The sequence below is a fragment of the Polyodon spathula genome, chromosome 26, assembly GCF_017654505.1.
Source record: "Polyodon spathula isolate WHYD16114869_AA chromosome 26, ASM1765450v1, whole genome shotgun sequence".
Classification (NCBI taxonomy): Eukaryota; Metazoa; Chordata; class Actinopteri; order Acipenseriformes; family Polyodontidae; genus Polyodon; species Polyodon spathula.
Genome location: NC_054559.1, coordinates 9,424,099 through 9,439,423, shown reverse-complemented (window position 1 = coordinate 9,439,423; position 15,325 = coordinate 9,424,099). Strand labels below are relative to the sequence as shown.

General features: G+C 39.2%; 1 protein-coding gene across 1 annotated transcript in view; it reads right to left on the bottom strand.

The window, feature by feature from the left end:
* Positions 1 to 1,665: 1,665 nt before the first annotated feature.
* Positions 1,666 to 15,325, bottom strand: part of LOC121300795 (voltage-dependent T-type calcium channel subunit alpha-1H-like) — a 75,224-nt gene continuing 61,564 nt past the window's right edge. Inside the window, exons 24-33 of the mRNA XM_041229671.1 lie at positions 13,487 to 13,638; positions 12,436 to 12,545; positions 9,330 to 9,463; positions 8,819 to 8,889; positions 7,455 to 7,533; positions 6,771 to 6,892; positions 5,958 to 6,257; positions 3,621 to 3,807; positions 3,290 to 3,468; positions 1,666 to 3,171 (exon numbers count right to left, since the gene is read on the bottom strand). Of these exons, the coding sequence (XP_041085605.1) occupies positions 1,957 to 3,171; positions 3,290 to 3,468; positions 3,621 to 3,807; positions 5,958 to 6,257; positions 6,771 to 6,892; positions 7,455 to 7,533; positions 8,819 to 8,889; positions 9,330 to 9,463; positions 12,436 to 12,545; positions 13,487 to 13,638 (2,549 nt within the window). The 3' untranslated portion in view covers positions 1,666 to 1,956. The remainder of the gene's footprint in view (positions 3,172 to 3,289; positions 3,469 to 3,620; positions 3,808 to 5,957; positions 6,258 to 6,770; positions 6,893 to 7,454; positions 7,534 to 8,818; positions 8,890 to 9,329; positions 9,464 to 12,435; positions 12,546 to 13,486; positions 13,639 to 15,325) is intronic.

Below are 15,325 nucleotides of genomic sequence, written 5' to 3'. Positions count from 1 at the left end.
CAAAAAATAACACTAGACCTTAAAAGTAGTCACTGAAATAAAGGTTGCTCTTGAAAGTGAAATTATATTGTGTCTGTGTGCTTTACTAGAAGTCTGCATGGTATTTCCAAACACAACAGATTGTTAGATTCCTTGATGGGTTATCAAGGGTTTAGGTTCTTGCCACCAGATTGGTAGTCAGTCCTGGCTGAGTGATAGTGCTGGGCAATACCTTGCATGCTGTTCTGAAGATAAGCCAAGGCTTCTTAATCCATTTTAATTATGGCTGAACAGGTGATACAGACACATTTAAGTCCAAGACCGTTCAACATTGTTCCAAATTTCAGAAGAGTCTGAACATATGGTTATTATTTTAATAAGGGAGAGATACAGGGTGGAAATGACAGAATTATATCTTCACACCGCACACAGAATGGGGTGGAGACGTGAGAGCTAATATTAAACTGGATGGCTCTCACGGGATGCATGATGATCAGCAGGTAGGTGCAAAAGCCATTTCTCTTTAATTTGATCTTTATGAGATTTAAACATAGTTATTTAATGTAATTCTGATTATACCACAGTTGTGGTTTTCCATTTGATTTTAACTCATGCACATGCATGACAGATGTACAAGTAAGGCATGCAAAATCTAAATCTGTCAAACTTGTGATAAAGGCAAAATGTGCTCTTTCTGTGATCTACTTTCTGAAATGATTTTGATATGATGTAAAACATATAGCAGACTTAATGCACAGTATACTGTCCTTAAAAGGACATAACCACATAATGAATTCTGTACTACTGTCTTGGCAAGCTATTAATTAATAGAAGTATGCACACTAGGAGGTAACTGTGATGGATTTTTGTCTGTGTTCTGCAAGAAGACGTAACTCCTACACACATTTCTTTAATTATAGAAGCATTGTGGTATCTCTACACTGTAAAGCAACAGAAACATTTGTTTGATATAATCTGATTATCAGCAAGAAACCAAAATTCAATACAGAAACAGACAAGCATTTAACTTCAATTACAGAAATTGTTCCACCATTCTGTGACTCTAGAAAGGTTTTTACTATTTTATTAGGACCACAGTGAACACCATTTAGGACAATTCTTCAATCATTACAATAGTATTAATTTGAATGTAAAAATACAATTGAATAATTTAGTAATTTACCTTTTTTTTCTACTTATTACAAACTCTATCTGTGAGTATTGCACCGTTTACCTGGCTATTATAACAAGATTATTATTATTATATTATTTTTTTTTTTTTTGTCACAACAAATTTCTTATTGATACTAATAACGTAACGTACCGATGTCTAGTAATCCCCAAGTAAAGTAACCTAAATTTCAAAGTTATGTTTTTTATATTTTATTTTATATTTGTTATTCATGCGTATCCATCCGTCAGTTCGTTCGGTTTTCAATTGTTTTGACAACGGTTTATTTTTACGTAAGTGATTTCGTGTTTTTTTGTGCTTGGTTGAACCTAAAGTTTAACTACACACGTTTTGTAATGTCAAGATATATGTTTTTTAACACGTATACTTCTGTTCACCAATAAAGAAGTTTTTCCTGATTTAAAAACAGGAGATAAAATGTGTTGCAATATATATATATATATATATATATATATATATATATATATATATATATATATAAAATGTACAGTTCTCTTTTTTGTTGCACTTTTTCATACTGTGCATCAGAACAATATAGTGCCCGTAAGTAAGTACGCATTTTAAAAAATGACAAAAAAACTGAACCCAAATCAATGTGATTGAGCTGTGGGACGCTAACCCCAGTTCCATTCTGAATTTTTTTTTGCATATCCCATTTTTGTGCTCCCTTCATGGTAACTTGTTTAAAAAAAATACTGGTAAAGGTGTTGGACAGGAAAACATGGGGTCTAGTAGTAACACCTTATTTGCTCGAATACAAGTCTTTGCCTTAAACCTTCTGACGGCTATAAGACGGAGTCGTCTGTGTCTTCATCTCTCGTGCTGACCATGCGGACGAGCCCATGCTTTCTCAAAGGGCTTCTCGTTACACTGAGCGATCCTTTACTGCTGGTTTCAGGGTTGTCAGTGTGCTGAACTTTGAGGTTGTCGGGTTTCTGCAGTTCTGAGGCCACCCCAGTTTCGTTTTTGGAGTCAAAGGAAATAGAGGATGAAGGGGTGGATTGGTCACTATCAGACAAGATGTCCGAAAGGCTGCTCATTGAGCCGACGTCTGATTGGTCGAAGGAGAATTGGGGGATGGAAAGGTGCTCATTCCGGCAGGAGATTGAGATCCGCTTTTCGGATTTTGAAGGTTGGTCTGCCGTAGGCTGAGCTTCTAAAAGGTCCAGGGAGTCCCTGTAAAGAGTGGACTCACAAGACGGTGTCCTCCTGCGCAACAACATGCTGTTTTCAGATACTTTGGTTAGAGATGCAGCAGGGGCAGAGTTCTCATTCTCTAAAGGAGGATCTATAGAGATACAAGGCGGGCTCATCTTTTTCTTCCTCCGCGTACCTGGTGTGTATGGAGATTCTAATTGGCCGTGTAGAGAAGAACGTCTCTTATCATCCAAGGACTGGTCATAGACAGAGTCTCCATCATCGATTGAGGGGCAGATCTCAATGGAGTGCCTGCGTGGGTCATCGGTCCATGATGGTTTAGCCAAGAACCCCTCGGTGTCAACGCTGTAAAACTTCTTCAGGTCCTTGTCCTTCATGTTAGCTCCTGCCAGGCTGGTGACACTGCAGCAGTTCTTCAGGGGGACTGGCGACTGGGCAGGGGAGATGAACGGGGACAGGGAGTGGCTCCTAGCCTCTGACTGCCTGCTCCAATCTTTGGCCGAGCTGTTGATGTGCTGCACCTCCTCATCCGTTGGATCCACCGAATCGAACATGGAGCTGACCGGGCTGGTGCTGCTGGTTTGGCTGGAGGGCCGACTAGGAATGCTGTGCTGGCTGTACACCAGCCTGTGGGTGTGCACGCTGGAAGTGCGGCTGCGGGGTGGCAGGAGGGGAGACAGCTGAGGGGTGCTGTGGGCAGACACCGCCATGGGCCGTAGTAATGGCAGAGTCAGGCTGCTCTGGACCGGAACTTTGAACTGTAGACTATCGCTGGACTGGCCATGAAGGTTGTCCCTCAAATCATCGCTTTGAGTGTCAAAGGAGTCATGTTTTATTGCTTCCTGTAAAGAAAACAAATAGTGATTTCCTGGAATCTGAAATATTTTATAACTGAAATACAGTTGGACTAACAACAGGTCCCTGTTGCAAATGCAATGCATATGCCGTGCAGAAGTCTACCTGTCTTTGCAGAAGCCTGTTGATGCTGGGAGATCGGGAAGCAATCTGTTGGGCTGGGATTTTGGGCAGGCTGCTTTTCTCATGGAGAGGAGATGCAGAGTTTGAGTGAACAGTTGTCACCGGGACCCGGAGCAAAGAATCCAATTCAGCTTCTGGAAACTGCATTGATATCATAGACCCTAAACATGGAGAAGATTAGAATACTGAAATACCTAAAACTATGGAATGTGTTCAGTTTACCCTGTATCAATCATGTATGGGGGAGATAGGGGGGGTGGGGGGGATAGGGAACTCTGCACATTAGGGTTAGGGTTATGATTGTCTCTGTTACCTGACTGCAGTTCTCCATCAAAAGACTCAACCTCTGTCAGGGGGTAAGGGGTGTTAGCTGACTTCACCGGCCGGAACATATAGCTATCATTGGGCAGAGAGTGCATTCTGGACACAGAAACTTTCCTCACAGAGAGAAGATTCTCCTGTCCAGCTTCCTGCCCTGGTCTGCCACACCTAACTCCATCCTGCAAATAAAGAAAGAAAATTAAATGTTTATTCTCCATTGTTAATGCGTTTTCTGCACAAACCTGCTCAGAGGAGTTAAAGAACTGTAAACATTTGCATAATTTATGACTTTCAGAGCTAACAAAGAATTCAAGGCTTGGATCCCAGTAGGAAGTGCCACACACAAAAGGAATGCTCAATGACTATGGAAAAGGATGATCATGGAAGAATGGAATGTGGATTTTAAAAAAAAAAACATTTTTTTAGCTTCATGCCTTTTAGGACAGGTGTTTAATCCCCCAAATCTAGCACCAAGTTGTTGTTCAATAGAACAGCTTACATTCGTATTGCTGTCCTTTACCTTTACAACACAGCCTGCCAGTTTGCCAAATGTTTAGTTTAGTTTATGACTCAGACTTGACACACTTTTAGGTATTTGGTGGAATAGGAATGTTTACATTCTTCACTACAAAGTGAATTACTTGTAACATTAGAAATATACTAATACACCATTCACCAGTACTAAATAGAAACCACTCACTAGTACTTATTCTTGATTTTATTGTGCTTCTGCCAACCTGTCAACAACCTTGCTCATAAATAAACTAACATTGGATAGGCATAGGATAACAAGAAGCTGTTTATTTCCTAAGGAACAGAACCAGGGGCTTAAAAGCTAAAAACCTAGGGCTTTTCTGTACAACACACAAAATTACTGTGTTTTAGCAAGCTAGTAAACAAAATGTTAAAATCTTTTATGAATGTTTCCTTACTGATGCCAGTGTTTTGTTTCAGGACATATTTAAGGCACCTGTTTATTTTAGAAAAATCGAATTATATGGAGTTAACCCCAAGTAGCTGTAGCTTCATAAAGCACCACTCTCTTTCCACCTGACTCCAAGATGAAGCTTAATGGTGTTCCTTCTGCAGCAGGTCCAGTGAGGATCCTGAACAATCCACTGTAAGGTGACTCCGCCAGCAAACTTTTCCGAGGCAGCCAATTATATTACACATTTCCCACCGGGCCATTTGCTACTAGGAAATCAACGCCTCGAATCCATCTGAAAAATTGAACGGGCAGTTCTCTGACAATCCACACATTAAATGTGTGTCTGTTTCCATCAGCCTCTTGAAATGTTAACAGACGAAAGGTATAGACTTCACATTCTCACAATGTGTGTTTCGTAGGCAATTAATTTAGTTTATTGTACATTATCAGAAAAATGGACATCACTGTGAAAGCTCAAAACCAAATCACTGCACCAATAACAATCTTTAACTGATGAAATGAGAGAGGGGTAGAACCACTGAACTGAAACAAGCACAACCAAGTGTGTTGTTAAAAATGCAAGACAACCTGATCAGATGATGATCTCTTTTTTTAAAGTCTGAACTGTCGTGGCATTAAGAATGCAGGTATACAAAAGTGTGTACCACTTGCATTTGTGTACCACTTGCACTTATAATTCACATTAGCATAACCCAATGCAGGCACTTGGAAACACGAGTTATTCTACTTTCAGCAGCAATTTCAACTAAATCTGTAATTCTGAACACTGGAGTGTGAATGATCAGTTCCTGTATTGAACCTAAAGTCTTCCTTCTGGGTGTTTTGATACGCTCAGAATAAAGGTCTTGAAACTGTTATTGTTTAGTCATGGCTTCTAACTCCTCAATAAAGCAATTATAACCCTACCTTCTTTACTCACCACAGTGTATCAGTAGCTTTTCTAAATCTTGGCTCAGATGTCATTGACATGGACATTTAATTAGCGCTCCAGGCTAATTCACCTTGTGCTGTCTGCACAGCACCCAGAGCAGTGGATGATCCAGAGATCAGTAGAGTTTCAGCAGGCAAAGGCAAAGTGTTTGTCAATCACTCCTGCAATGTTGCTGTCCTGGTCTGATATGACCTTTGAAATGCATCAGAAAAATCTGACGCTGTATTTGGCTCTTTGGAAGCCATTGTTACTAAAGCAAATAATGAATCTGTACAAAACTTGGGAGTGAAAGGTAGATACAGGTGGTTTTGCTGGGTCACAGGGATAATATTTCATTGGGTTTCAAGTTCAGCAATTAGCTTGTAGTGAGGAATCTAGTTTTATATGTACAGGACAATGTTACTGGATGATAAATGGTTAGCTATGGTGTTCCAAGTTTCTTGCTTTACCTGTACTGGGGAGTCTGGCCTTGGCCCCACGTAGCTGGCCCTGCTATCAGGCCCCAGTGGCCTCCCCCCTGCTGAGGCGCTGAGCCGTCTCGAAATCTCCATCTCGATCTCAGCGTCCATCTCTGCATCCTCTTTGGCCTCCTTGTTGCTCTCCTCCAGGTGCTTCATGAGCACAGCCACCACCACGTTGACCAGCACGAACTGCGCAATCAGCACGAAGGTCACGAAGTACACTGGCGAGAACAGAGGCAGGTAGCTCAGGCAGTGCTTGTCCTCACTGCTACACTCACGCAGGGTGTCCTGGGACCAGGGGAAAGAGAGCAGAGGTTCTGTACCGTACTGACACCACTGCATTCATTGTGTAAGAGGTGGGTGGAGAATTCCACTCAAGCAAGATTCTCTGGGCTGGGTCACGCTCATTCAGGGCAGACACCTTTTGAGTGTGTGTTACATTCAAATTATCAGCAGTGTGCACTGTGTTGTACATTGAATTACTTTCTACAGTATACATTATTTCATATAAAAAGGATAAACGATGAATCACCATGTTTATTCCACTTACAAGCTGCCCTGTAAACAAAACCCCAGCCTCCCTGAGACATGAAAGATAGGATTTATAAAAGACCACAATTATACAATAGAATGCAATAGGTTTAGTGATACAATACAGGCACTCACCACTAGTTTGTTCAGGAAGTCTATGCAGGAGAAGTACCTGACACACTTTAATTGTGCACATAAAGTGATAACATGAGAGGCAGCGAAACATAAAAGCCAAATCAATAAGAAAAATAATTGAAGATTTAAATTTACCTTCATTATGCCATTCCAATTATCACCAGTGGACACACGGAACAGTGTAAGAAATGCCATTCCAAAGTTCTCAAATGTGGCGTGTCTGCTTAAACCTTCACAAGGGTTTTCATCATTACAAACTGAAATAAAAGGAAGAGTCATTTCTTTTACACCCTAACACAATTCATCTGAACAGTGGAAATGACATTGCATACAACAGTACACTGGTTTAATCTTTGGATCCTTGTTCAATTAAGCAGTTTCAGCAGAGTTCCTAAAATGTCAGATAGTTCTGACAAAGACTTGAGTTTTACAGTAAATAGAATTCCAAGGTCAAGAGAGAGCTGATATGTTTTTCATTTTAAAATAATTGCCTGCTTTCTGAATTGGAAGGATATTTGTCACTCTGCCACCTTCACTGATCACTTTTGTACCAGAATGAAAAAATGATTAGCATAAAAAGGACAGATATTTTACAGTAATTCCTGCTAGCATTGAATAAAGTACTATCAAACTTTGCTTCCTTTTACTGCACCTTTTGCCCCAGTAATAGTTTAGCCCACATGCTCAACACTATGGCATTAGGAGGCAGTTTTAATTCCATAGAAAAGTTCAGATTAAAAGGACAGCTGCTGCTGCCATTAGACTTCTTTTATACACAGCAGTAGCAGTGGCAGTGGGCTGGTTGAGCCTCTTACTCACTTAACTTCCCAAAGAGCTCCACTCCCAGAGCTGCATAGATGAAGAACAAGAGCATGAAGAGCAAGCCGAGATTCCCAACCTGGAGATGAGACAAGCGAGGCTTAAACAAGGCCACCCAAATTCTTGCCTGTCTAACTGCCAGCAGGCTATGTAAATAGGTCACTGTTAGGTGATTATAAAGAAGAAGATAGCATTTGAATGATTTGCATTTTGCTCAGTACTGGAATGGAGAGGAAAAACCAAAACCAAAATCATAAAAGGGATGGAAATAAGACTCCCATTACACAGCAGTTTAATCCTTATCTGGTTTTGCTATGAGTTTAATAAGACACACCTGCTTTTAACCTATACAATGGGGATAATAGAGAACATATTAAAACCGGGAATGGGTGAAACTGCTATGCTATAGGAGTATTAATTCCATTCCTAAATAATAATAAACATTCTTATTATAGAAAGATGTAACACATATAAGCTGTTGTACATTTAGTTAAACTCACAGAGCCAGGCAGATAGATGAGCAGATAAATGATTAAAGCAGTTATCCAGTACTTTGGTGCTATATTTTCAGCTAGTTATTTCCGAAAGCAGAACAGATCTTTCATCATCCTGTTTTGTTCTATTAAAAGATACATGCTATTTTAAAAGGAAGCCTCAACTCATTCCAGTTCAATAGCGACATCAGGCCTGGTTAATACAGTCTATGTTTTGTCTCGGTGAACCGACACTGATATTTTCTGTATCATGGTCCACACATTGATGTTTCAGACATCCATGTAAACAATGTGTCAGTGTGACTGTCTACAACAATGCCTCACTGGGAGCACTCTCCACTCTCACATAATCAGAGCTAAAATGTAACCTTTGCCTCTAGAAGCCTTAGTAGAGTAGCACCTGCTGGGGACCACAGAGTTGGAAACCTTTTAGAATCAGCTTTTCAGATACCTTATTTAATCATATTTCCAGTTACTGTGAATTAATTTAATCTTACTGTTCATTATTCAAACCCCCAAAACACAATACACTACAGAGAAAGAATAGAAATTAGTAATAATAATAATAATAATAATAATAATAATAATAATAATAATAATAACAAAAAGCCAGGTTTATCAGGATGAATTTCACCTTTTCAAAATAATACTTCTGTGTCTTGTTTTATTGCCAATAAATAGATGAAAGTTGGATGCAGAAACAGATAAAGCTGCATATGTTTCGGTATTTATTTAAAGATTTTGCATGGTTAAACTGAAGAATATAGCAAAGCCTTATTCCAACGAGTAATCTATTGGTTCTGAAGATACATTCAAGTGATCAGTAGAATGACAGACAAACACACCGTGTTCACAGAGTAGGATCCTTACCTGTGGCAAAGCCTGCACCACTGTATCCAGCAAAGCTCGCATTCCAGTAGCCATCTTTAATAGCTTCAGAACTGAGAAAGAGGGAAATCAGAAATCCATTACTGTATGCATTGTGAAAAAGGTTTTTACCATGGTTTATGCTCAAGTTATTATTTTGAGACTGCTTTGTTCAAAATCTCTTTCTCAATCAACTCTGACAGACACAAGTGATATATTGCCCAATTCCATCAGAAGAAATAGGCAGGACAATGGAATGCCATTATTTTTTGCAATTGATTCAATAAGTATTCAACCCCCCCCCAAAAAAACACTTAATCATGGAGTAATGCCCAGCATATTTCAAATGTAAAATTGCAATTGTTTAGTTTCTTACACAAAGTCAATGCTTTTGTTTATTTTTCATTTTGGTCGCTCATTTTGTTAGCAACACATGTACTGATGTTTGTGTTTCCATAATACAAAACTCAAAGAAAGACTCCAAACAGAAAAAACGGCAGATTAAAAGCTGTACCTCTTGCGATTCTTAGCACTCTCATGATGCGGATGATTGTTGGATTAATTGGAAGAGAGGCATTCATTTCAATTTCTTCCAATGTTATTCCCATTATAGACAAAAGTACAATGGACAGATCTAGCTGGTTCCATCTGTCCAAGAAAAAAATAAATAAATGAAGGAAACTAAACTGATCAATTCTACATACATGCAAAAATGTCCTAACATATTAAAAAAAAAACATTCAATAGAAAACATCACTCCTAATTAATCTTACAAAATAAATAAATAAATAAAACCCCAAATCCAAGTCAAATCAATCAGACCGACACTCGATGGATCTGATATTCTCCCTGCACTCAATCAGTGTGGCACTTTGGAAAAGGTAATTTCTAGGATCAAGATCAGATCATGCCAGGAGACTACATTTGAATTGAATTCTGAGGATATTGGCTTGATTCCTAGTGAAGTCCATAGCAGTTACACCATCATCACAACTGGCACTGAAATAAAACATACCAACGTTACATTTGCAGCAGTTCCCTTCACCTTGGCCTGTCATTCACATGCTTTGAGATGCTGCTGTGCTACAAAGACACTGAGGAGTATTGAATTATATTGCCAGAGCCACTCAAAGATGCCGCTCTTGTCATAGCTTCCATTCCCCCCCGTACCAATTCTGACCCAAGGTAATTTCAGACATTCATCACATTACTAATAACAGTCACTCTTGTCATTTTGCCCCTTCCATAGTTCTGACCAAAATTCAATATATGGCTTTAGGGCACCAACAAGAGCAGAGCAGGTATTATTATAACTTGTCCTTTCATCTTGTCGCCCTGAGCGGTCCAAGATGGATTTCTTTATACTGCTATGAGCTGACGGTGCACAGGTGTTGCAGGCAATACATACACTGGTTAATCTTTGTAATGTGATAGTCTGGAACAACTGTAAGTTGTCCTGGATAAGGGTGTCTGCTAAAAAATAAATACTGCTACTACTACTAAGAGAGACCTCCTCATGAATCTGCTCCTGGCTCTTGCTAAACTAGCAATTTACAAGACCAGGAAGCGTAAGATGAGCGGGGAAGGTCTCTTTGACTGCGAGGCCATGTTCAGGGCCCTCGTCCATTCCCGGATTCAGTTAGAGCGCACCCACGCGGAGTCTGCTGGCGACATGGCATCCTTTGTCGACCAGTGGACTCTAGGGGGCGTGCTCTGTACCACCTCCCCTTTGGTTCTAAACATTTAATTTACAGTCCTTTTTTCTGGTTTTTCGTTAAATTAGTTAAAAGCCCATCCCTTTTAGCATCCTCAAATTGAGGATTCTAATTTGAATTATTTTTTCCAGCCGTCAAATGACGGCTGGAGATGTCCTCTACATTGGACGGTCCCATTTATGGGCTTTAAATAGGACTGCTACTACTACTACTACTACTACTACTACTACTACTACTAATAATAATAATAAGTCCTCATTTCCTCAACTAGGACAGTCCTGCATGTAGACTTATATGTCCAGCATAAATACATTCAAATGTTCTGGAAAATGATTTTTATATTCGTCTATCTTATTAACCTGTTGACACTTCCATTCCTCAATCAGCAGTGTTGTTCAAACCTGTGACATCACAGGCCAGCATGTTGTATGTGTAACTACACTGTTCACATGGCGGGTACTAGCATTTCTCATATTTACATTTAGCACACATGTATGCGCAGTTCAGAACAGAAGTAAGAGGATGTATGACTACATACACTCACACACAATCAAAGTGTGAAGAAATATAATGCCCATCATGTACTGTACCATCAAACTAAAAATAAATTAGTATAAACCCTCCAAGGGCACAAAGCCTGTAGTCAGAAGTGAGAGGCAAGAAACTCAAGCCCTGCCAGAATATTTAACTTTCTTTCTGTCGTGATACGAAGCAACTGTCAGTTCAGATGAGTATGGCTGAGTAAGCACTGTGTTTTAGTCAACACTTTTATGTAACACTAGTCAAAACACATTATCTGCTTACAAATATATCTTACTCTTTATACACTGTACATGATCATTTTAAAGAAGCAAGGTGTTATATTTCTGACCTCTCGAAAACTGTGTGGTGGGTTGTTTCAGTCATGTTTTCTCCAGCAGGACGACTGAAAGCAACTTAATCCAATCTGAATCCTTGACATGGATGAAATGGGCTCATTATGGACATATAACTATAGGGAAATCTGAATGACCCTGTCTCCATCGGGACTGAAGGGGTCTCTGTCATTCACTTGTATTGAAAAATTATAATTATGTTCCAGGATTACTGCCTGTTAAGCATGGTGGACTATAAAACACAAGGACGTTCCTGGCATACATCAAACAAGAATAACCCTTCCAAATCCTGTTGTGTTTATTGCTTGCTGCCTGTTTAACACAGAAGTATTAAACAAAAAATAAATCAATTTCCAAGGTAGAGCACACATTTGAATTGATCTAATAAAGTGCCTTCCATGTACTGTATGTGCGTGTCAAGGCCCTTTGTAGACACCAAAAACAATAACGACAGCTCAGGTCACAGTAACTAGTCTTAAAAGCTGAGAGTGTTGAGGATCTGTCGGCAGAGTGTATCTCAGACAAGTAGTGTAAAAGGAAAAGCCCTGTTGCTTGGGGACCTGAGCTGAGTTGAGCTGTGCATTGGTGTGGATGAACTACTTTAGATGCCAAAATATCAAAGGGCCTGATCTTACAAAGTTTGTAAAGAAGTTTACTCTAAACAAGCATGTAAAAAAAAAATAAAATAAATAAAATAAAAATACAGAATCAACCGGTTTACTTAAAAAAAAACCCTCATCTGATAATATAACATAATAATATCTTTATATAGCGCCTTTCATGGTGAACCACCATCACAAAGCACTTTACAGAGGTAGGCTGTGAACTCTGCATTATATGCAGACTCACTTAGAACAGGACATTGATTTAACATCTTTTCTGCAGGATGGAGCACATGGAGGTTAAGTGACTTGCTCAGGGTCACAAGGTGACTTCCTGGTCACCTCCTGGTGACCTACCGGTGACCTCCTGGTTACAAGTTCTGGATTTTAACCACTGGAACACACTTGTCATTAACATGACATCTCACCTGTCTTTAAAGAATCTTCGAAACCCAAATGCCACCAGTTTTAAGATCGCCTCGAACACAAACACTATGGTGAACACGTAGTTGCAGTATTTCAGGGCCTCATCCAGGGACTGTGGGGAAATACAAACAGAAAAACTATGACTGTACCAGAGAACTCAATAGCAGAGTATCAGTGATTAATCTGCATACAAAAGTGTGGCGCCACTGGCATTTTAATGATTGCACTTAATGTCTATTACCCCCCAGTCTTATAATCCAAGCCCACCTGCTGGACACTGTCCACATTAGATTTTGTTCTACAGCCACCTCGACATTAAAATACTAGCAGGGTATTGCAGCTGGTAATCTGAGGATGCACACTGAATAATCACTACAGCTTAACAAGCAAAGTGTCAGGTTTACAAAGCATATTTACAATACAGGGCTTGATTAAAATGAAAACTACACCTGTTCAGGGCCCCAGATGACCAGAGCTGGGATTGAAATTGTACATAGTTGGTACATAAATTAAATAGAATAAAATAAAAATTAGAATGGATGTATCCTTCAAGACATCACAAACATGTACTTCCTCGAACAGCTGCTCCTTAAACAGCTAAACCCTCACCTTGAACCCTAACAAATGACCTGTCCATTGCTGAGGCACTGTGGTACAGTTTCTCAGGGGAATGGACTGTGGAACAGGGTCAGCACCTCTGGCCTTCGAGAAGAGCCGCTGGATCTTTAACACCCATAACACACATAGGGAATTGGCTTGAAGTTTCATGTATCTTGTGAGGTCCCTCATAGACCTTATTGAATTGTCAGTTTGAATCATGATTCCCTTTAGTCTAATCAGCACATTTTCCATTTACTCACTTAGCCATGTTGCTAACTATAAATCCACGGGTGGTCAAACACAATGGTTTTTTAAATGTATGACACTTTCAATGACATTGTACTGTGGTAAATCTGGAGCTTGCTGAACGCTCCACCACGCCACATCACGCCTATACCACAGTTCACTTTTAAAAGCACAGCCCCGTTTTCATGTAGTAGCCACTGCTGTTACCTTTGGCTGATGGTAGTGCTCCATGGACATGGTGACGACATTAATCCCGATGATGAAGGTGATGAAGAGGTCCAGGTAGTGGCTGGTACACAGAGTGTGGATGTAGAGGCGGGCAGGAGAGTAATTGGCATAGTACGGGCGGCGCTGGGCTTCTATACACAACAAGAGACAGCAAAGGATGAGTCAACAGAAACCAGCAGTATACTGCACAACAGAGGTGGGTCTGTGACTCTTAACAATAAGCGACTAGTCATGTGAACTCAGCTTACATTGCAGTTATTGGTTCTAAGTGTGGAATGCATCAAGATTTTCCTCAAATAGCATTTTGACTTAAACAAATTTGATGAACAAATTATCAGTAACAATGAAGTTCTGCTTCAGTGTTTAGTTTGGGAATATTTTAGTGACTAAATTACTTATGCAAAAAAAGAGAATAGCAGAAGATGCTTTAACACAATATTTTATTCTGCCAAATGGATGGATGATATACTGCATACAGTATATTACATTTAAACATTTCCTGCCCACTTATTGTGAATTTCCACCTAGCATACAGCAAGTACAATTGGGAATATATTCCCAATTGTATTATTTATCACTTTTTTAAACTTGTAGATATTGATTTTTGCTTATGGGGATGGAAAAAAGAGCTTATTGTAGTTTAAAAAAAAAACTAATACTACCATAGCTCCTGACCAAAAGATTATAGTTTTATTACTACTATCTTTCAGCCATCATTTTAAATTCTAACATCATAGACCCATTAAGCAAAATCATTATTCAGAGCACTACTGTTTGTCAAATTTACAACCAAACAGGCCAGGGCTAATCAACTGTTGTAATTACTTTATTTAGATTCCAAAGTAGTAACAATAATAATAATGGGGGTTATTTTTTTTTTTTTTTTGCACCATTGCCTGCCAGTACTTTCACTAATCATATATGCTTTGCTACTTCTTTCAAAGATCATTAAAGCATGGCCCAATCCAATTCTTATAAAGAAACAAAAATTATTAAAAAAGTTATTTGGTTACATGTTTCATGCATGTGTCCCGTGCATTTGCTACATTTGTTGCATTAAGGCATGCAATATTCAAATTAACATGCGTTGCTGCTTTGCAAGTTTAGGGCAGACGGGAATCTTCAGATAATACAGTAAAAAATAAATAAATATAAACTAAAATGAAATGCATAGATCATGATGATAACAGAGGATATTACTTTTCCCCAATTGAAATTCAAGTCTGAATAGCCCAAATAAGAGCCATGATATTATTTTACACATAAAAGTTCTCATCAGCAATTACAATAACACTGAACACACTTCACAAACCATCTTTCTGAGTCTGCCACTTATAAACAGATGTTTTAAAAAAATACTATTTCCAAAATCAAACAATACTTTTGTTCTTTAAAGTCAAAATCTACAGCTAATATACAGGACACTGTGGGAGTATTGACAAGTGATACACAAAATCCGAACTACCACACAATACTACACTATAATAACTGTGCTTTTACCATACTACTGTACTAATGACCATACTCAATCAGTGTTCACATAGCATGTTATACCACATTTGTATTTTATTTATTTTTTAACAATTATTTTTTATTCATTTTCAAATTCTCCCAATTTGGAATGACCAATTATTATTCAACCTGGCTCACCGCGGTGGCAACACTTGAACTAACTCAGGAGAGATGAAAATGAGTGCCGTCAGCCGTCCGTTTTTTTTTTCACACTGCAAGCCCGCCACGCAGTCATATCAAGAACTTACAGTGTTGGAGGACCATGCAGTTCTGAACTGCGTACAGGCTGGCCTGCAGGCACCCGGC